At 35.8% G+C, this 23,866-nt stretch overlaps 1 protein-coding gene across 4 annotated transcripts in view; it reads right to left on the bottom strand.

Annotated features, from left to right (window-relative positions):
- The window catches only part of DNAAF4 (dynein axonemal assembly factor 4), a 71,908-nt gene that overhangs the window by 23,533 nt on the left and 24,509 nt on the right, over positions 1-23,866 (bottom strand). For all 4 annotated transcript variants that reach the window (XM_074234629.1, XM_074234626.1, XM_074234628.1 and 1 more), the window contains exon 4: positions 19,817-20,057. In XM_074234629.1, the coding sequence (XP_074090730.1) occupies positions 19,817-20,057 (241 nt within the window). The remainder of the gene's footprint in view (positions 1-19,816; positions 20,058-23,866) is intronic.

The following is a 23,866-nucleotide window of genomic DNA, read 5'->3' as shown; positions in this document are numbered from 1 at the left end:
CCAAGATGGCAGATTAGTGACAATCACCCAACTGAAATCTCTTAATATTTCCCTCTAAACAACTTTAAAACAATGCCTCAAATGAAATTTTGGAGCAACAGAATCAAGAAAGTTGAGTTATTTTTTCTAGCCTAAGAAAATTTAAGAAGTAGACAAAAGAAGTGTAATATCAGGGTGAAGGTCAAGTGACAGTCTGTCTTAGTGTACAGAGGCTGTGGCTTTAGGAACTCTCAGATCAGAGAACCCTCAAAAGGAGTCAGACACTTCTTAGAAAGAGATTATACATGATCATTTCCTGTCCCTGGGTACAGCTGGTGCTGATTGGCAACTCTTGCCCATATGCAGTTTTGAGTGGCAGTTCCAGGATGCAGAGGAGTACTGGTGATTGGGTACAAGGAAGCAGGGAAGCTAGTTTGTAGTACCAAAGCATAAAAGAGCACTAGGGTCTGTAGCTGGAGGGGAGAAGGGAATCCCTCCTTGGTAAAGACCAGGGCATAGACCAGGAAAGTAGTGACCACATATCCCCCAAGATTACAACACTCTGTAGTACCAAAAATCTGTAGATTCCCAGAACTAGCTTTGAAAATAGCAGAATGAAGAAGTCTAAAGCTTTACCTAGTACCTCCCTATTCCCAGGTAAGTAAAGTCCAGCGTTAATATTAAATTCAAAGTCAAGAAACTGACTGGAAAAATGAACAAATAAGCAAAAGATGTTAATCATAAAAAGCTACTACAGTTGTAGGGAAGAAAATGTGAAAACAGCTATACTTCCCCCTCCCTCCCACCCCCCCAAAGGCTCAAAGAAAATGTTAATTGGATGCAAACCCACAAGAATTCCTGGAAGAGTTAAAGAGATGAGAGATGGAAGAAAAAGTGGAAAAGAATTGAGAGTGATACAAGAAAATTATATAGAGAAAATTAACAGCTTGCACAGCTATGTGATAAAGGGAATAGACTTCCAGGCCTGGAATCAGTAAGACTTCACTGAGTCGAAATCTTGTCACAGATAGCTTACTTTGTGACCCTAGGCAAATCACTTAATCCTGTTCACCTCAGTTCTTCATGTGTAAAATGAGCTGGATCAGCAACTGGCAAACCACTTGAGTATTTTTAAGAAGAAAATCCCAAATGGAATCACAAAGAGTCAGGCTGAATGTCTGAACAATAATAATGAAAGTACAAAAAATACTGAAGAAAATGGTTCCTTAAAAAACAGAGTTGGGAAGATGGCAACAAGAAGGGATCGAGTCTTAGGAGATCTCTGATAAAATTCATCAGCTAAGGACTCTAACTAAACTTTTGAGAGACAGAACCCACAAAGGGACCCAGGGAGGCAGTTCTCCTACTCAAGGTAACCTGGAAAAGAGCAGAAAGGCTCTGCTCCCCGGGGTAGGAGGGGGGGGGGGCGCCAGAACGAAAGAACTTCAGCCTCCCGGAGGCAGCCCCAGGATGCTGGGAGTCTCAGCTCACAGCAGCGGGGGAGTCTCCTGAGCTGCACCCCGAGGAGCACCGGGCAAAAAGTGGGGGAACAGCAGGGGACCTCTGCCAGAGCGAGCACGTGGAGCCCAGCCCTCAGAGCACACAGCAAGCAGCATGGTCTTTCCCCAACCCTGATCCAGGAAACAGAAGCAGGAGGAGAGAGTAAGCAGGAGCCCCCAGGGCATGAGCCCATTGAGCTGAGGGAGGGGAGTGAAGAGACACTGCAGAGCTCTGTCCTCTGCCCCTGAAAAGGACTCTGGGGCTCTGACCACATTCAGATCCTGATCGCAGTCTAGGCCCCCCCCAATAGAACAGCAGGGACCCCCCACCTCAGCCCTGTGGCAGAGGGAGGTGCTTATGGTCATTCACAGACCAGGAGGGAGGACAGAGCCTCACACACTGAGACCCTTGTGGGAGTGTCCCAAAAGCTCAGGAAGCACCCCCAAAACAGGCCCAGGCTGGGAAAATGAGCAAGCAAAGAAACAAAAGGAAGACTATTGAGAAATATTTTGCAAATGAGCCCAAGAAGGATCAAAATACTCAGTCTGAAGATGAGGAAGCACAAGCTCCTGCATCTAAAGACTCCAAGAAAAACAGAAATTGGGCTCAGGCTATGACAGAGCTCAAAAAAGACTTTGAAAATCAAATGAGGGAGTTAGAAGAAAAACTGGGAAAAGAAAGGAGAGAGATGCAGGAAAAACATGAAAATGAAGTCAGTAGCTTAGTCAAGGAAATCCAAAAAAATGCTGAAGAAAATAGCATGCTAAAAACCAGCTTAGGTCAAATGGATAAAACAGTTCAAAAAAAGTTATTGAGGAGAAGAATGCTTTAAAAAGCAAAATTGGCCAGATGGAAAAAGAGATAAGAAAACTCTCTGAGGAGAACAAATCCTTCAGACAAAGAATAGAATTCAGGGAGATTGATGAATTTAACAGAAATCAGGAATCAATACTTCAAAACAAAAAAAAATGAAAAATTAGAAGAAAATGTGAAATATCTCATTGAAAAAACAACTGATATGGAAAACAGACTTAGGAAAGATAATTTGAAAATTATTGGAATACCTCAAAGTCATGATCAGGAAAAGAGCCTTGACATCATTTTCAAAGAATTACTACAGGAAAATTGCCCTGATATTCTAGAAGCAGAGGGCAAAACAGAAATGGAGAGAATCCACTGATCCCCCAGAGAAAGAGATCCCAAAAAACCAACCCCTAGGAATATTATAGCCAAGTTCCAGAACTCCCAAGTCAAAGAGAAAGTATTACAAGCAGCCAGAAGGACACAGTTCAAATATCATGGAGCTGCAGTCAGGATCACACAGGACTTAGCAGCAGCTACATTGGAAGCTCGTAGGGCTTGGAATACAATATACTGGAAGGCAAAAGAGCTTAGAATACAGCCAAGGATGAATTACCCAGCAAGGCTGAATGTCCTCTTCCAGGGAAAAAGATGGACTTTCAATGAACCAGGGGAATTTCAAATGTTCCTTTTGGAATGGCCAGAGCTGAACAGAAGGTTTGATCTTCAGATACAGGACTCAGGTGAAGCATGGAGATTGGAGGAGAGGGGGGAAATATGAGGGACTTAATGAGGATGAACTGCATGTATTCCTGCCTAGAAAAATGACACTGATAATACTCATATGAACCTTCTCAGTTAATAGAGCAGGTAGAGAGAGCTTTTATAGTTGAAGCACAGGAGAAAGCTGAATTCGAAGATAAAATATGGTGTAAAAATGGAGTCAATAGGAAAAAAGGGAAGTGGAGTGGGAGAAAGAAAAAGGAGAGGGGGAATAGTTCAAGATATTTCACATAAGATTTTTTTTATTACAATGAGCTATTGCAATGATATGAAAGTGGGGAGGCAAGGGGGAATGAGGGAAGCTTTGCTCTCATCAGAGATGGCTAAGAGAGGAAACAGCATATATACTCAATGGGGTATAGACATCTGGAGTAAGGAGGAGCAGGGAGCAGGGGCAAGGGGTGGGGATGTGAATAAAGGAGGAGAGGATGGACTATGGGGAAGAGTGGCCAGATATAACACATTTTCTTTCTTACTTCTTGCAAAGGGCTGGGATTGGAAGGCCTGCCCAGGACCACAGGGCCAGGTGGATTCTGGGTCTAAGGGGTGGTATGGGGGCTCAGGGCCTCTTGGCCCCAGGACCAGGAATCTGTCTGCTGTGCCACTCAGCAACCCTACAGCAGAGTCAGAGTGAAAGGAGAGAGAAAATAAGAGTACATGGTAGCGGAGAAATAAGAAAGGAGGGAGTTGTGATCAGCAATGGCAATGGTGGAAAAATATGGAAATAACTTTTGTGATGGACTTATCATAAAGAATGAGATCCACCCATGACAGAGTTGTTGGTGTTGGAACAAAGACTCAAGCACATTTTTTGTTATTATTATTTGGGGGAGGGTGCAGGGCAAGTGGGGCTGGATGGCCTGCCTGGGGCCACATAACGGGGTGATCTTTGGGTGTCTGGGGCCAGATTTGGACCCAGGTGCTCCTGGCTCAAGGGCCAATGCTCTGTCTGCCACCCAGCCACCCCTACTATTATTACTATTTTATTTTATTTTGGGTCTTTTTTTTTCTTTCTTTTTTTTGGTTTTTGCAGGGCAGTGGGGATCGGGTGGCTTGCATGTCACACGGCTGGGTGATTGTTGGGTTTACGAGGCTGGATATAGACTCTGGTGCTCGTGGCTCCAGGGCTGGTGCCTCATCCATTGTGCCACCTGGCTATACCTATAATTATTACTATTACTATTATTTTTTTTATTTTAATTTTTTTCTCTCCCCTTTACTTTTTTCGCCCAAGCAAGTCTATCTATATTCATGGGGGAGGAGGGGTATTTTGTTTACTTGTAAACAAGAATATTTTATTAATGTAAAAAAATCTGTACAAAATTAGAAAAATAAATTTAAAAAAAGAGTTGGACTAATGATAAAAGAGGCACAGAAATTCACTGAAGCAAAGACCTTCTTTAAAAAGTAGAACTGGCTAAGAGGGGAAAAAAAGAGGTACAAAAAAGCTCACAAAGATAATTACTTAAAAATTAGAATTGATCAAATGGAAGCTAATGACTCTATGAGATACCAAGAAATAATAAAACAAAATAAAGAATTTAAAAAAAAAGAAAAAATGTGAAATAGCTCATTGGAAAAACAACTGATCTGGGGAATAAATCTGGAAGAGATAATTTAAATAGTATTGGACTACTTGAACTCAGGTCCTCCTGGACCCTCCTGGACCTGAGGGCTGGTGCTCTCCACTGTGCCACCTAGCTACCCCAGTTTGGGACTACTTGAAAAAAGATCCTAGACATAGTATTTCAAGAAATTATCAAGGAAAATTGCCCTGCTACCTTAGATCCAGAGATAAATAAATAAAAATTTAAAGAAAAATAAGGTAAAGTCACGATGGTGGTGAAAAAAGGCAGGAACTCGCCTGATCTCTCCCACGAATGCCTCCAAATATGTTTAAATAATAACTCAAAACAAATTTTAGAGCAACAGAACTTACAAGAAGATGGAATAAAACCATTTTCCAGCCTAACTTAGAAGATTGACAGGAAAGATCTGCACCAGGGGATATCTCCAAAACCTCAAAGAAAAGTATTAATTGGTCTCATGTTTTGGAAAAGTTCAAAAATATTTTAAAAATAAAATGAGAGAGGTAAAGGAAAAATTAGAAAGAAAACTAGAGTGATGCAAGAAAATTATGAAAAAAAATAAAGTTTCATAAAACTGGTAAGTCATATTGGTTGACTTCTATTAGAATTTTTCTATGAATTCAAAGTAACACCCATATTTCTACTTCTGTCATTCAAATATACTGTCTCTGATAAGCCATGAAAATATATGATGAAAATGTTTTCATGCTATTCTTCTAAGCCCAATTCATATGTTTAGCTTATCTAGTAGCAAACTTGGACAAAATGATTTAAGATTTCAAAAATCAAACTATTTTCTATTTCTGAATTTTGCCCTATAATTCTTTGTTAACAACATATGATGCAGGTCTTTAGCAATGACTCCAAAGACTTCATTAAATATACAATCAGATATGAATATGTAATCAGGTGGAGAGAAGAATTTTTTTCTTTCTTGGTCCCATTTCAGTACCTTGGCTTGTACAGAATCAGTGATGAGATGCTAGTTCATTTTAATATTCAACTTAAATTGAACCTAAGTCTCGTAATTCCTCCAGATCTGTGACTATATATATAATATCTTCCCCAAGGGTAGTTGGCATGACCCTACAGTGCATGCCATCTGAGCCACACTGCTAGAACCTTCTTGCTCTGTGATGTCCCACTTTTTTTCTTTTTTTAAAGAAATATTTTATTTTGAGTTTTACAATTTTCCCCCTGTTCTTGCTTCCCTCCCCCCCCCCCCACAGAAGGCAGTCTGCTAGTATTTACATTGTTTCCATGGTATACATTGATCTAAGTTGAATATGATGAGAGAGAAATTATATCCTTAAGGGAGAAACAAAGTATAAGAGATAACAAGATCAGACGATATCAGTTTTTTTTTCTAAATTAAAGGGAATAGTCCTTGAACTTTGTTCAAACTCCATGGTTCTTTATCTGGATACAGATGGTATTCTCCATTGCAGACAGCCTAAAATTGTCTCCCTGATTGTTGCACTGATAGAATGAGCAAGTCCATCAAGATTGATCATCACCCCCATGTTGCTGTTAGGGTTTACAGTGTTTTATGGTTCTGTTAATCTCTCTCAGCATCAGTTCATGCAAATCCCTCCAAGCTTCCCTGAATTCCCACCCCTCCTGGTTTCTAATAGAACAACAGTGTTCCATGACATACATATACCACAGTATGCTAAGCCATTCCCCAATTGAAGGATATTTACTTGATTTCCATTTCTTTGCCACCACAAACAGGGCTGCTATGAATATTTTTGTACAAATGATGTTTTTACCCCTTTTGATCATCTCTTCAGGGTATAGACCCTGAAATAGTATTGCTGGATCAAAGAGTATGCACATTTTTGTTGCCCTTTGGGCATAGTTCCAAATTACTCTCCAGAAATGTTGGATGAGTTCACAGCTCCACCAACAATGTAATTAATGTCCCAGATTTCCCACATCCCTTCCAACATTGATCATTGTCCTTTCTGGTCATATTGGTCAGTCTGAGAAGTGGGAGGTGGTACCTCAGAGATGATTTGATTTGCATTTCCCTAAGAAGTAATGATTTAGAGCAATTTTTCATATGACTATGGATCACTTTGATTTCCTCAACTGTAAATTGCTTTTGCATATCCTTTAACCATTTTTCAATTGGGGAATGACTTGTTATTTTGAAAATTTAACTCAGTTCTCTGTATATTTTAGAAATGAGTCCTTTGTCAGAAATAGCAGTTGTAAAAATTGTTTCCCAATTTAATACATTTCTTTTGATCTTACAGTGGTTTTGTCTGTGCAAAAGTTTTTTTTAATGTAATCAAAATTATCTAGTTTGTTTTTAATGATAACCATCTCTGCCTTGGTCATAAACTGCTTCTCTTTCCAGAGATCTGACAGGTAAACTATTCCTTGATCTTCTAGTTTGCTTATATTTTTTTTTACCCTAAATACTGTATCCATTTTGATCTTATCTTGGTATAGGGTGTGAGATATATAATCTAAGTTTCTTCCATAATAACTTCCAATTTTCCCAACAGTTTTTATTGAAGAGAGAGTTTTTATCCCAATAGCTTGACTCTTTGGGTTTATCAAACAGCAGACTACTATAATCATTTTGTGCAATAGCATTTTGTGCAATACCAGATAGTTTTGATGACTGATGCTTTATAATTTTAGATCTGGTAAGGCTAAACAATGTCCCATTTTTCTAGCAACTACAAAACTACATAGCACCTCCTCAAACATCCTTCATAGCTTCCCCTGCTATGGCTCTCCAGATGACCAGGCTGAGGCTGGACTCACACCCTACCAAAATTTGTACTTTTGAGAATGGATATGGCCAGGGGAATTAGGATGGAGGGAATGATTATACCATTACTGTAAAAAAAGATTTTTACAGCAAGTTTCTCTGATGAAAGACCTCATTTCTCAATTATATAGAAAATTGAATCAAATTTATAGAAATAAGAGCGATTCCTCAATTGACAAGTGGCCAGAACAAGCAATTATTGGACAAAATAATCAAAGCTAGCTGTAGTCATATAAAAATACTTTCAATAATTTATTGATTAGAGAAATGCAAATTAAATCAATTCTTCCCTACCACCACATAGTCATAAAATTGATTAATATGAAAGAAAAAGTAAATGATAAATGTTGGAAGGGATGTAGGAAAATTAAAACACTTATGCACTGTTGGTGAAGTTGTATACTGATTGAACCACATTTGAGAGAAATTTGGAACTAAACACAAAGGATTATAAAATTATACGTTCTCTTTGATCCAGCAATATCACATCACTACCAGGCTTATTTATTTCAAAGTGATAAAAATAAAGGGAAAAAGATCTAAATGTATAAAAATATTTATAGCAGCTCTTTTTAGTGGGGCAAAGAATTGGAAATTGAGAGGCTGTCCATCATTTGGGGAATGTTTGAACAAGTATAAGATTGTGATAAAACACTATTGTGCTTTAATAAATGAGCAAAGACTGATATGAACTGTTGCAAAGTGAAATGAGCAGAACCAGAACATTGTACACAATAGTAGCAATATTGTATGATAATCTACTATGAATAACAGCTATTCTCAGCAATACAATGATCTAAAACAATTCTGAAGAACTTATGATGAAAGGTGCTGTCCATCTCCAGAAAAAAAGAACTGATGGAACCTGAATAAAAATTAAAGATGCTTTTTTTCCTGGGGTCTTTTTCTGTGTTTTCTCTCACAGCATGACACATGGAAATGTGCTTTGCATGACTACACATGTATAACATGTCAATTGCTTGCCTTCTCAATGAGGAGGAGAGCGAAGGGAGGGAGAAAATTTGCAACTCAAAATGTTTAACAAGACTGTTTAAATTGTTTTTACATGTAATTGGGAAAAATAAAATATTAAATTAAAAATTATAAATAATGGTAATTTTAGGGGAAAAAGAAAAGAAATAACAATCACCTCCTAAAAGAGATCCTCAAATGAAAACTCTCAGGAATATTATAGTCAAACTTCAGAAGTCAAAAATCAGGTCAAAGAGAAAATATTGCAAGCAGCCAAAAGCAAACCATGCAAATGTCTTAGAGCTACAGTCAAGATCACATAGGAATTAGTGGCTTCCATGATAAAGGAGCTTGGAACATGATATTCCAGAAGACAAAGAAGCTAGGATAACAACCAAAAATCACCTACCCAAAAAAACCAAGCATAATCCTATGGTGCGGGAAGTGGAATGTATTTAATAAAACAAAGGACTTTCAAATATTTCTAATAAAGAACAGAGCTGAACAGAAAATCTGACATTCAAACAGAAGAGAACAGAGACATTCAAATATTCAAGAGAAACATAAGAAAGTAATCATGAAAGAATAATCATAAGAGATTCAATAAAACTAAACTGTTTAGATTCCTATATGGGAAGAAAAACTTTATCATTATTTGAGCAGTTAAAAGGAGTTTCTATAGGCAGGTGTTAGTAAACCATATTGGAATGATCTTCAAAAAAATTAAAGGTGTGAAAGAGGTGCGCTGGGGAAAAGGAGAAAGAGAATTTTCTGATATAAAAGAGGCACATAAGAGCTTTTACAATACAGAGGGGAATGGGAGTTGCCAGGCATGCTTGAACCTTGGAATTGATTTTTAAAAAGAAGAACATATACACATTCAGTTGGGTATAGAAATGTAACTAATCCAATAGGAAATAGGAGGAGAAGTGGATAAGAGAAAAAGGAGAGAATGAAAAGGGTAGAACAGATTAAGGGAGACAGCGGTTAGAAGCACAATAGATTTGAGGAATGACAGGATAAAAAGAAAGAGAAAGAAACAGAACAATGGAATGGAGAGAAATATAGTTGGTAATCATAACTGACTGTGAATGGGATGAGCTCACCCATAAAACAGAAGTAGATTTTAAAAAGGATTGAAATCAGAATCTAATAATAATTATTTACAACAGACACACTTGAAACAAAAAAATATACATAGAATTAAAATAAAGGACTGAGCAGACTTTGCTACCCTTGCATTGTTTTTTAAACTTTAGCTATCATGACCTTAGATAAAGTAAAAGCAAAAATAGACAAATAAAAGGGAAACTACATTTTGCTAAAAAGGTATCATAAACTATGAAGTAATATCAAAAAATTTCATAGCTCATTTCTCTGATAAAGATCTCATGTCTCAAATATATACTTGTTGAGTACATTACTTAGTTAAATTTATAAAAATAAAAGCCAAGTCCCATTCAATAAATTGTCAAGGGATATGAACAGGCAGTTTTCAAAAGAAAAAAATCAAAGCTTCAAAACTGGTATAAATCACCTCTGATTAGAAAACTATAAATTAAAGCAATTTTGAAGAACTATCTCACACTTATTAGAAATGACAGATGCTGAAGGAGAAAAATTGGTGTACTAATAAACTGTTGGTAAGAGTTGTGAAGTAATACAGTCATTCTGGAAAACAAAACATTCTACAAAACAGTCCAAAGGACTATGCATACTCCTTCACAAAGCAATATCATTGTTAGGACTGTATCCCAAAGAGATAAAAGGAAAAGGAAAAAAAAGGACTTAGGTGTGCAAAAATATTTGTAGCAGCTCTTTTGTGGTGGCAAAGAATTAGAAATTAAGGTGATACTCATCAATTGGGGAATTGCTGAATAAATTGTGGCTTACACAATAAAGGATGAAGGAGGTGGATCCAGAAAAACATGGCAAAACTAATATGAAATGATGCAAAGTGAAGTGAGAACTGGGAGATCATTGGGGATTAATAATAATAATATTGTAAAGATAATCAACTGGGAAAGACTTGGCTATTTTTTTAATATGTAAATTTATTAACAAGCAAAGATAGTTTTCTACATTTGTGTTTTGATAAGATTTTGATTTCCACAGTTTCCATCCCTCCCCTCCTGACAGCAAGCAATCTGATATAGACGGGGGGAAAAGGAAAGGAAAAACCCATGAAAGGGAAAATACCATTTAGCATAAAACAAAATTTTAAAATGGAAAATAGTAAGCTTTGGGCTGCATTCAGACTCCACAGTTCTTTCTATGATCATTGATGGGACTTTCCATTACCATTCCTTTAGAATTGTCTTTGATCATTGTACTGCTGAGGAGAGCTACTTCTCTCAAAGCTGATTATCACATAAGGTTGATGCTAATGTGTACAATGTACTCCTGGTTCTGCTCATTTCATTCAATGTCAGTTCATGTATATCTTTCCAGGCTTTTCTGAAATCCACCTGCTCAAGATTCTTCCAGAAAAATAATACTCCATCACATTCATGTATCACAAAATGTTCAATCATTCCCAGTTGATGGGTATCCCCTTAATTTCCGATTCTTTGCCACTAAAAAAAGAACTGCTATAAATATTTTTGTACATGTGGAAGATTTTGCTATTCTGATCAATACAATGATCCAACACAATTCCAAAGGACTCATGATGAAAAAATGCTTGTTACTTCTCCAGAAAGAGAAAAGGTTTTAATATGTTCACTTTGAAGGGTTCTATAATAAATCCTGAGCAGTTTTAAATCCCATGGCTTAATGTATGCGAATTCTTTCATTATTCAAAAGAAAACCTCTCAATCTTAAATTTGGTGACAGCCAACCCTGGCAACAAAATCTTTAGGATTCTCTACAAAAAGCAATAGTTTTACATTCTTTTTGTGTATCCCTTTAATATCTTTTCTTTTGTTAACAAATAATACTGGTAATAATGGCTATTTTTGCTTCATAATTGATCTTAATGAAAAGGCCTCTAGATTTTCTCCATTACATATAATGCTATCCTTTGGGGCGCTTTATATTTTTTTGGGGGGGAGGAATTTTAGCAAAGCATTTATTTGACAATAATAATATAATTATATTAACAAGCTTTCCTTATTATGCTAATAAACAAAAAGAAGAGGTTTGGGCTAGATGAAAATAGAATTAAGTGAATTAAGAATTGGTTGAATGACTAAAGCTAAAGAATAGCCATTAATGGATTAATGTTACTCTCTGGGTGGGGGAGTGGTCTCCAGTTAGCCCTTCATTTTAAATAGTATTTTCCATATTAAAAAGCAAAGATCAATTTTTGTTTTTAACAAAAATAGGTGCTATATTTTGTCAAAAGCCTTTTTTGTTTCCATTGATATAATCATATGATTTTTAAAATTCAATTTTGTCAAAATATTTTGGAGACCCTCTCTTTCCCAGAACTAAGGCCCAGCTAGCAAGCCATGGCCCTGAATTTGGCATAACAACAATTCTTTGCACTCTGGATGATCTCACCTCCTGGCAAAGTTTATTGCATTGACCAGCACCAGGTGTTCACTGAAGGATTTATGCCCACCGTTTCCCAAGGACCTGAAAGACAATGTGCTGAAGTCTAAAGTCATTCATGATTTCTTCTAACATGCTCACAATCCTTGTAACTGCTAAGGAAGCTGAACCAGGTACTGCATTCCTGTTCCCACTGGTTCTGTATCCCATGGTGAGACAATCAACTTGGAGGCTGTTCCCACAGAACCCAGTAACACCTGCATTGTCCATACATGAACGTGCCATGGGAACTGCAGCTCAAGACCTAAAAATGTCATGTTCTGACCTCTTTATGATTTGTATGTTTATAAACTCTGCCTTTCCCTCTTAGGAAGACTTCCACTTGCAAGCATTTTTTTCCTTGGTTTGAACTTGTTTGATCCCTGATTCTCTGTTATCTAGCCTGCTCTGTTCAGCTCCAGCTATTCACAGGTTAAAGGCCAGTTCTGTTCTGTTTGACATTATTTGTTTTTAATATGGTCAATTATGTTAAGTTTTCTTTATAGTGAAAGAACCCTGCATTCCATGCGAAAAGACACTCTGAGGGAGAAATAGAAGACAAGATGTAACAGGTCAGTCAATCAACATTTCAACTGTTACCTCTGGTGAACACGGGTTCCTTAGTGCTTGTACTAAGCAATTAAATATGCCAGAGTTCCCCTTCTTATAAGGAAATCAGGCAATGGAGTAGCACAGCTTGCTAATTAGGAGGACTTCTGATGCCCAGGGCTACATGACATACCAGTGATCCTTTTCAAAGTAAACTTTAGCTGAACTCCAATATGCCTGCAACTGCTGAAACCAGTCTTGACCAGCTCAGAGAAAAAAGCAAACATCTTTGTTTCTGATTTATCTAAAGAGCATATCTTCTCCAAGGACCCCCATTACTCCCTACTTCCTAATTTAGTGTGTTTCTCCCTTAAAGCTCAGGGACTTAGCCATTAAAACCTCAAATATATATCAATACCTCACCCTTTCCCACTCCTTTTTAAGTAGATGAGAATACCATCTCACTGTTCCAGCTTGCAAGCTGCTTCTTCTCAGAAAATAAATGAAGTTATAATCTTTGTAAACTGTGATCAGATTCTGGTTCATTCTGAAGAAGAGGAATTCTAGGCAGAGAGAGAAATATTGTAACTTTTTTCCCTTTTTGTATTAGAGATAAATATTGGAATCCAGACAAATATTAGAATATTTCTCTATATTGTTATAATTCTTTCTTTTCGTTATTGGCCTCATACTAACAAGATAAACCCCCATTAGCTAGGAATATACTTAACACTCCGCCCAATTTCCCTTCACCCCCCCCTGACTTCCATCCCTAAATGCCCGTCCTCCCTAATCCATCCTGGTTGCCATGGTAACCTCTTCTTTTCCTTTTTCCTTTGTTGCTTTCTTAAGGAACTCTAACCTTACATTGGAAATTTTATTCATGATACTTGTAATCATTTGCAGTAACATATGAAATCAAATTCATACTCTTATACTTCTCAGTCATAGAACTATATGAAATCATTCTGTTTTTAGGAATCTGTGGGGTCTTTTAAAAGCTCCCAGTCAACCTTCAGCTGGCTACAATTCCAGTACCCCTTTTTGGACCTGGGTTTCTTCCATGTTAGTAGTTCACAGTAGTTTTTATTTTCACACATCTCAAGAGACCATGTTGGAGACAACTAAGGACCTTCAACCCAAGAGCCCTAGAAATATCAGTGCCTTCCAGGCCCCATAGAAAATAAACCTTGTGAAGATGCTATCTGGCAACTGCTTGTAGGCTTTGCTTCCTCATATGCTACAGTGTTCAAAAACCTGAAAAAGATGCTTAGCAGCAAGTGGCATTATCAAATGGTTCACGCATCAGAAAGAGATATGATTTTATCAATGGAAATAAAGAAGACATATTTTACCAAATTCTCTATTATACCCTACATAAAATGAGTCTTTTCTATCTACTTGGTTGCTGAAACTTTGCATATGTGCCATATTCTTCACTGGAATGTGAGTTTCTTGAGAATAAAAACTGTTGAGGCAGCTAGGTGGCATAGTGGATAAAGCACTGGCCTTGGAGCCTGGGTTCAAATGCGGTCTCAGACACTTAATAATTACCTAGCTGTGTGGCCTTGGACAAGCCACTTAGCCCCATTTGCCTTGCAAAAAAAAAAAAACCTAAAAAAAAAAAAAGACATAAGGAGGGGCTAGAGAAGAGAAAGCAAGATAAAAGAACAGCCAAGCAGCCTTGGTTGGGCCAGTGTCAGAGAAAACTGAGATGGCCCTGAACTGGAAAATAAAAACTGTTGCCATTTTTTCCTTTTGTATGCCTGGTGCTTACGTCTATTCTTTGCACCTAGCAATAAATACTTTTGCCTTCATTTATTTATTCTTGGTAGAAATATAAACTGGCCTTAACATATATGCTTTTTAATATATTCTTGAAACCTCTTTCCTACTATTTTATTTAATATTTTTGCAGCAATATTCAGTAGGGATATTAGTTAAGAGTTTGCTTTCTCTCTCCCTGATGTTCAATATTTATTTTATAAAAGGAATTTGGCAAGATCCTCTTTTTTCCTATTTTTCAGTTTATATAAGAATTAATTTGTTTTTGAACATATGATAGAAATCACAAGTAAATCTATTTGGTCCTGAGCTATTTTTCTCTTTTGTGAATTTATTTATGTCAAAATATTTCTTTTTTTCAAGAACTAGCTTAAGTGATCAGTTTTCTATATTTCAATGTTTCTAACAGGAATCCACTAATAGTTTTTAATTATTCCCTCATTTCATCTAAGTATAGATGAACAATTTTTCTAAGATGCCTTGCCCAAGTGAGAAAAATATATAAATCCTTTCTGTTCCTTTTCAAAAGTTATCAGAGAGCTCTAAAATTTTATATAAATCCTTACTTTTTCTTGTTTATCTTTTTTCTTCGATTTGTTTAGATCTGAAAGGAATGCACTGAAGTTTACCAATATTATAGTTTAATTCTGTTTCTCTTTATAATTTGATTACTTTTCCCTTGAAGTATTTAGATGATATTCCATTAATATTGATATTAATTCATAGGCTATTAGGATCCTGGATTTGAAACTGATAGGAAGGGCAGCTAGGTGGTGCAGTGGATAGAGCACCAGCCCTGGAGTCAAGAGGACCTGAGTTCAAATCTGGCCCCAGACACTTAATAGTTACCTAGTTGTGTGACCTTGGGCAAGTCACTTACCCCCTTGCCTTACCCCCAAAAAAAGGCAAAAATAAAGTGATAGAGATAAAGACCAATCCAGTCCAACTCCATAATTTTACTTCTAAAGAAGCTGAGGTACAGAGCAAAGGATAAAAGTTGATCAGAGACACAATTGTTAGTAAGTTTGTGAGATCTAAACCTGATTCTTTCTGATTCCAAGTCCAATGATCTAGCCACAATATTTATACCTCTTAGCATCTATTTAACCATATACATAATTTAAGCATAATGTAACTTTCCTGTTTTATCCCTTTTAATCAAGTTTATTTTTACTGTCACCTTGATGAAGTCATAATTGCTTACTCCTTGGTTTTTTTTTTTTGAGTTCACTTAAAACATAAAAGATTTTGGTAGTACCTTTCAATATTCTTTTTTATTATGTGGATCTTGACTTCCCCATTACTATCAAAAGAAAAACTATTAACAAGTTTATTGAAACTTTTCCTATGCTCCCTCTTCTTAGGAAAATTCTTCTCTTCTTTTAAGGCTCAGCTCAGGTATCACACATCATTCAAGGAGCCTTCCTTTATCTCTTTAATCGAAGGCCTTCTATCTTTTTCCCATCTTGTACTTTGTCTAAATCTCTCCTTTGTTGTCATCATAACTCCCTATTTCATATTTACTTAGCTTTGTATATATCCATTCCTTCTAGTAGACCAAAAGCTTTTGGAACAAACTGTTCTTTTGTTTTTTAATTCCTAAAGTCTAATATACTTTGTGCATAGCAGATATACAATACATGCTCTTTATGTGAATAGAATTTAATAATTTATAGAAATTTCAAAGAAAAGTAATTAATATTTATCCAGGTCAGGTCAATTATTGTCAATAATACCTTCATATTCTTAAATTTTTTGATAGCTGTAAAAGTCAGAAGCAGTAAGGTAGCATAGTAGATAGAATTCTGAATCTGAAGACAAAGAAAATGAGTTCAAATGTGGCATAAAAATATTAATAAATAAAAAACAGGAGGATTTTGTGATCCTTTTTTCCATAGAAAAAGAAGGAACAACTTCTGGCATATATAGAAAGTGAAAGAAAAGGAAGTTTAAAAGACCTGTCTTCCTGTAACAGGGCACAAAAAACACAAAAATATCACCAGTCATGATGATAAATGTCTGAAAACTGAGATAATTTTGTTATGCTACTAATATATGATCACTTGTGGTAATACCCTTGAGGAAGAAATAACAATCTTTTAAAAAAAATCAGTGACCAAGATAGAACAGGGCATTGATTCAACAACAGAGCAGCAATGTATCAGAGAGGCTTTTTTAGTTGCAGAATTGAACTCTTATACTATAAGGTAATCAATCATCATTATGTAGTTCAGGCTACAGAAACATCTTTCACTGACAATGAATTCTCCAGTGTTTCTCTGAATAATCAATGTTACATTTTTATTTCTTCCCCCCCCAAAAAAAGCATTTGAACAGGCAATTAAAATATTTATTAATTACAGATTATATGTTTATTAATCACTATAAAAAAGTCTGTTTCAAGTGATATGAAAGGGAAGAAAGGTAAAATCAGCGCAGGGTCCCAGAGAATAGTCAAAGAGTTCTTTAAAATTCTAATGAGTTGGGTTATTATTTGTTATCATGGTACTAAGCCATATTCTGACTCTCAATTTGTGAAAGCAATAATAAAAACATGTGACATTTATGTAACACTTTTGACTAGGTAAAAAAGCTCATACTTTGCTTCATTTTTTTCTTACCTAGCCTAATGGCTGAATGGGTGTTGCCTCAAATTGAGACCTCTTAAAGACCTTGACTTAAAAAGGCCAAGATCTCCCACTACATTCTGGGCCATTTCCAGTTGTCTGGATCTGTCAGGACACTGAACCCAGAAGACTCCAAAGGAAAAAGTGAGGCTGGTGACTGCATGGCCTTCCCTCACTTAAATCTAATTTATTTGTATGTCATAGCATCGCATCCCTGATGTCGTGGTCCTCTTCAAGAATGAAGGACAAAATGAAGCCTCCTTCTAAGGGGCATTAGCAACTGAAGACGACCAGGAAAGGAGTCGTGTAGAAGGGAGCTATGGAGATGAGTGCAGAAGAAACCAGGGAGGTGAGAAGAAAGTGTATTCCAGGAAGGGGAAAAGTCAATACAAAAATACAGATATAGGAAACAAAGAAACAGCATGCAAGTCTGATTAGACCTTAAGAGTGTGGAAAGGAGAGTACTGTATAATAAGTTCTCAGTTATTATTATTAAAAGCCAGTACCACACTGTCCACAAAAACATACAAAATCTATGGGAAAGTAGGTTTAAGCTTAGAAAACACTTGCTGCAAGGGGTAACATACTTATATTAGGTATCTTATGGCTGGTTTTGGTTCCTTTTCTATTTGTGGGGTGCTTTAGAAGATGCCTTAAACATAGTTTATCTGCATCTGTCTGACCTTTATTCTCAATAAGATGCTGCTGATAACTAATAAGAAATTCTAGTAAGATATCAGTGGAAAATTAGGAAGTCCAAAATCTTTGCCATCATTTGAAGGTCACAGATACAACTCTAGTTAAAGTGGGTAGAGGAAAGAAATAGCCAAGACAGAACTTCTTACTCAGGTGTTCATTCTCACACTTGTTCTCACACATTCTGGGATGAATCTCTTCTCAATCTACTTGATAAATTTTTTTTTATTTGACCTCTGGGAGTGCCCAATTTTTCTTGGTTTTCCTATACTTCAAACTCAGCAATCTTCTTACCCAGGAAGAAGCCTCTGTCACTGTAGTCTTCTCCTGGAAGTTCATTCTCCATGTGGCATTGTAGAGTTCCTCTTGGGGCCTCTTATTGAGTAAATACCTAGGGCCAATCATTCTCACTTCATGCTCCTGATTCTTCGAGCATCTTCATCATGCCTTCCCCCCCCTTTCCTTTTCAGCTCCTTTTAAAATATAGTCTTCTTCCAGTAGAGACTTGTATCTTTCTTTTTGCCTATATTTGTGTCCTCAGTTATATATAGCACAAAGTCTGGTACAAAGCAAGTGATTAAATGCTGTTGATTATCTGAATAAAATTCTTTTGCAAGTACTCCAATGCAAAGGCTTTTTCCTACTTAGTGTAATGCCAATGAATTGATCAGGTATCTTATCACATGTTAAGAGGGGTGAGTTGAGCAAATCAATTCACCCTTACAACTGATGCTAAGGTACTGTTATTCTTGAGGCCTTTCAGTGCTCTCAATGGAGTGGTTTCCCATTTCCTTCTCTGGCTCATTTTACAGATGAGAAACTGAGGCAAACAGGGTTAAGTAACTTGCCCAGGTTCACACAGCTTATAAATGTCAGAGGTCAAATTAGAACTCAGATTCTTGACTCCAGGTCTGGTGTTCTATCCACTGTATCACCGAGCTGCCCTTTTATTCCAGGGTATTGTGTTTGAAAAACCACTTTTTCCACAACAAAATAATTAGGATGTATTCGTTCCTATATTTTAAAAGTTGATCTCATCATGTACTAAGGGAGTAGGGGGTGGAGAACAAACAGATTAGTGACCAGTTTTACATTGAAAAACATAAAACTATAGTATGCAAAAATTTAGCAGTGAAATTTCCTTAAAAGTAATGGTTAAACAACCATCTAGTCCTGCAGGTTTTGGGTCCCATGACTGCTTTCATCATAAAATAATATAAATGGAACTAAAACAAAGTTTAAAATTCCAAATTTGTGAAATTTAAACTCAATTGTTATGAAAAAATTTTTTCCAGCTATTGTTTAGATCCCAAACCTAAAGAAAAAAGAAATGTTAATGCCTAACACTTTAGCTTTACTTGTTTTCCTCTTAGTCTTGCATTTTTATGCAGAGTAATAAATTCTACATTTATAAACTTTATAGGATTAAATGTTTGCTAAGATCAACTTTATGTTTTGAAACCTAGTCAGGAAATATTTTTCATCTCTACTTGGAAAAGATTTCTATTTTTTAGGGAAAAAATACTCATGATTTTTTTCTGTAAATTTTCTGAGGCTTCATAGTATTATATGGAGTAAGGCTCTGATTAAGAAAAGAATGGGAAGGGGGGACACCTGGTTAATTCAAGTTAATAAACTGTTTCAACCCTGAATGAAAAAAAATTGCTTTGTTTTGTTTTAATATACATCTTCTTTAAGTACAATGAATTTTGAATAATCAAAGATTTTGTAGTACACCTAATGGTCACGGTTATAAAATTCACTTACAGACTATATAGGAAACCAGGCTGAATGTTCACCAGCCCCAGATCATATTTTATAATTTCTCCTAAAAATATACAAATGAATAAAAAACTGTGATCTATTTTGTAGTGTTTTGCTTTTTAAACTTCAAAATAGAATATACCCATGGGGGGACAATTTTTAGTTAAGTAAAGCTTCTGGATGGTTGCATCCAAGTTAATTTAAAATTTTATTCTATTAGGGAAGAATCTTAACATGGAAAGGAACAAAATCAAGTTTTAATTTTTTAATTAAAAAAAACAAAAAGAACTTTCAAAATATAAGATTCATAAAGAATATTGGCAAAAATAAATTTCCCCAAAAAAATCTATATTCTAATTTGATAATTATGAGAAACCCTCTCTTAATTCCACTAATTTTACCGAGAGAAACCACTTTTCCAGAAAATATTAAAAAGTAATCTACAGTACCTTTTGTAGCAGTCTTAGACTTCATATGTTTTATTTGGCTAATTGTCTTTTTATCTTTTGATTTCTCTCTCTCTTTTTCTATTTGTTCCTTTTGTTGACACATTTTTACTTCTCTTTGCAGCATTTCTTCTTCAGTAGTAGCATTTTTTTGCTGTTCCTTCCAAATTTCCAATTCCTTATTTGCTTTTTTCCTCTCATTTTCTTTTATATCTTCAATTTTTTTCCTCTCATTTTCTTCAATCTATAGGAATTGAAATTATAAGACTCTTAAAAACATATAAAGGACAACATTTCCTGGGAATGAAAGAAAAAAGAAAAGAAAGGATAAAAAAAGAAAGGATAGATATAGATATAGATATAATCATTCAGATCTCTCAAACTCTTGCCATCATAGATAAAGTATTTATAGGTTTCCAAAAAGCAAGCAATTCTTCCACCAACAATTATCCAAATCCTGGGCCTAAGACTTCAAGAACACTGGCCCAACTAGAAGGTAGATGTGTAAATTAATTTGGGGGAAAGAATTTCTTTTGTCTAACTGGAAAAGGTTTCAATTGGTGGGGTTCCAAAAATTTTTTCCTATAGAGTCAAATCTCAGGTATAAAATCAACACCTTGCACAATGGTTCATGTTCTCTGTGCCCCAAAATTTCCCCTCACTATACAGTTGTGCAAAATAGGTTGGAAAAGAACCATAGGTTTATAGAATCATAAAGTGGCAAAGGATTTTGGAGGCCTTCAAAATTGGTACAATTTAGTTCTTCCAATAGAGTGTACTCTTACTGATCAGTGGACATGTATCTCACATTTAGAATACTATTATAAATTGAGTAAATGTAATCTTGGTTAAATTATCTAAATACCATGTCATTCTTAGCACTCTGCCTCCTCCCAAGTCCAATTCTTGCCCCATCCCTTTTCTGCCCCATTGCCACTAAAGAAGCACAATGAAGTGAGGACTATTTTGTATTTTCCTTTATTTCATGAGTTACCATGACCTAAATTCCTTACTATTTGACTAGTCTATTAATAATGAATCACTACATACTTATTTAATTTGTTCCTCAGAAGAAGTCAGAACAATCCATTTTCCGGGACTATACTCAGTCTTTCCATCATTGTAGAATCTGCCAGAACTTGGGCTGTTATAGTTTTCAAGAAAACAAGGTTACCTCCATACAATAATTCATTAGAGTTGGACTTTGTAGAGGGAAAATAAAATCTCTATTAAGATAAAGTACAATAATTACTGGACTATAAAGAAGATAAATCAATTAAAAGTATGATAGAGAGGTAGAACATCTACATATTTTCGATGAGTTCAACTCTCTAGACCTAAATGAGCATGATATCCTAGGAAATTCAATGAACCGGCAGATGTTGTTTCTAAGTCAAATCAGTGACCTCTGAAATTTGGTAGAGAATAGAAAGGGTCCTATAGGACTAGAGAAAAGTAAATGTTATAATTTTTCAAATAAGGAAATTAAGAGAAGTTTGAAAATGATAAGTCAATGAACTTTACTTTTACTCATTTCATAATTGTAGAATTTAGGGATGGTAACTCCAAGAAAAGAAAGCAGTGTTCACAGAGAGCCAACACTGGACCCATTAAGAACAGGTCATATTAAACTGACTCTGTTCCCTTTTTTAACATGACTCTTTACTGATATAACAGAGGAATTGAGTAGCAAAGCATTTGACAGAATTTCTCATACTATTGTGATGGATAAGATGAAGTATTAGTTATATAGATACTGTATTCAAAACTGTTGAATAATCAACCCCCAAACTTTTTATTAAAGAAATGATGTCAACATGGTAGGAGGTATCTAATTTAGTATTCTAAAGGTTGTGCTTGACCTATATCTCTAGCTTATCCAATTTTCAAAAAATACAGAGCTAGGGAAGGAAACATGAATGACAGGTCCAAAATGATAGCTATATTGGATAAAATCCCCCAAAAAAGAAATTTAAGAAGGATTAATGAAGGGAAAATATTAAATATTAAATTTTTTAAAAAATTTAAACCAACACAAGATGAAAGACATGAGTTTAAATAGCAATTTTTATGAAAATAATCTAGGCTTTCAGGGATGACTTCAAGCTCAATATGAAAGATATCTGAAAGCCACAATCAGGAAAAGAGCCTAGACTTCATTTGTCAAGAAATAATGCAGCAAAATTGCCCTGAAATCCTAGAAGTAAGAGGTTAAAATAGAAATTGAGGGAATTCACCTCCTGAAAGAGATTCAAAAAGAAAAGCTTCCAGGAATATTATAGCCAAATTTCAAAACTCCCAAATCAAAGAGAAAATTCTAAAAGCTGCCAGAAACAAACATTTCAACTACAGAGGCTCCATAGTCAGGATTACACAGGGTCTGGCAGAATCTACATTAAGGGCTCATAGGGATTGGAATATGACATTCCAGAAAACAAAAGATCTTGGTTTACAACCAAGAAGCAACTATTCCCTTATTCAGGGGAAAAGATGGACTTTCAATGAAACAGGGGACTTTCAAACTTTCCTATTGAAACAACCAAAGCTGAACAAAAAGTCTGATCTCCCAAGTACAAGACTGTAGTGAACCATAGGGGTGTTGGATGACCTTACTAGCTGTATGACCTTGGGCAAGCCACTTAACGCTTATTGCCTCACATCCAGATCCATCTCTGGTTATTCTAATTCCTATCTGGACACTGGACTCAGAAGAGTCTGAAGGAGAAAATAAGCTGGTGACAGCACAGCAGACTTTCACTCAAATCCAATTCACGTGTTTGTATGGCATCACCGTCCTGACATCATGGTCTTCTTTGAAAATGGATAGAGCACCGGCCCTGGAGTCAGAAGGTCCTGAATTCAAATTTGACCTCAGACACTTAAAAATTACCTGTGTGACCTTGGACAAGTCATTTAACCCCACTGCTTTGCAAAACAAAACAAAACATGAAGAGACAAATATCATCACAGCAGAAAAGAAAGTTCTTGCCACCAAAGTCCTTGGTCTCATCAAATGATTGGACATCAGAAACTGATACTTTTATCAGTAGGTATGACATTAAAGAAGAAGCATTACTATCTGCTTTTCTACCTTTCCATCTCACTTTATTTCTTGTGTGTTACCTCACCCTCTCAAATGTTAGTTCCTTGAGAGCAGGATTGTCTGACTTGTCTGTTTATTCTTAGCATCTGTCCGCTGTTTTACACTTGGCTGAATAAGCCCGTAATAAAGGTCTTTTCATGTATTTGTTTATCAGAACAAAAATGTAAATGACATCACTGTCATGACATCACTGCCTTTGAGGGAGAAAGCCATTTGTAATAAAATTTTGACCAATCAAAAAAAAAAAGTCTAACAAGGTCATAGAAAATTTGAACAACTTTTAGGATTCATACTATTTTTTAGAATTTTATTTATTTAAGGCAGTGGAGTTAAGTGACTTGCCCAAGATCACATAACTAGGTAATTATCAAGTATCTGAGGTCATATTTGCACTCAGGTCCTCCTGACTCCAGGGAGTGCTCTATCCACTGCATCACCTAGCTGCCCTAGATTCATACCTTTTCTGCAAATCTCAGCAATCCTGAAAAGGTTTTCACGAAAGAGTACCTAGTTTAATACCATGTACAATTAACCATAGTTATCTAGTTACTGTGTTTCCAATTCTTTGATATCACAAGTGAAGTTATAATTATTTTAGTGTATGTGGGGGTCTTCCTTTTAGTCACTGACCTCTTTAAGTATGCTTAGCAATGGAATTTTGACTCAAAGGGTATAATCACTTTATTATGTGATTATTATGATTATGATTATGATGATTATGATGATCTAAATTGTTTTCCAGAATGGTTGTACCAATTTGCATGTTCATCAACAATGCATCTATGGAACATTTTTCTAAAAACCCTGACCTTTGCCAAGGTACCTCAAAGTTATTTTGATTTGCATTCTTCATTTTTAACTCAAGTCTTTCCATGTTTTTCTAAAATAAACTTGCTCTTCATTTCTTTTTTTTTTTTTTTGCAAGGAATTTGGGTTAAGTGGCTTGCTCA

This window comes from Macrotis lagotis, chromosome 4, assembly GCF_037893015.1.
Source record: "Macrotis lagotis isolate mMagLag1 chromosome 4, bilby.v1.9.chrom.fasta, whole genome shotgun sequence".
In the NCBI taxonomy this organism is placed as follows: domain Eukaryota; kingdom Metazoa; phylum Chordata; class Mammalia; order Peramelemorphia; family Peramelidae; genus Macrotis; species Macrotis lagotis.
The sequence above is the reverse complement of the archived record's forward strand: the minus strand, read 5'-3'. Positions and strand labels throughout refer to the sequence as shown.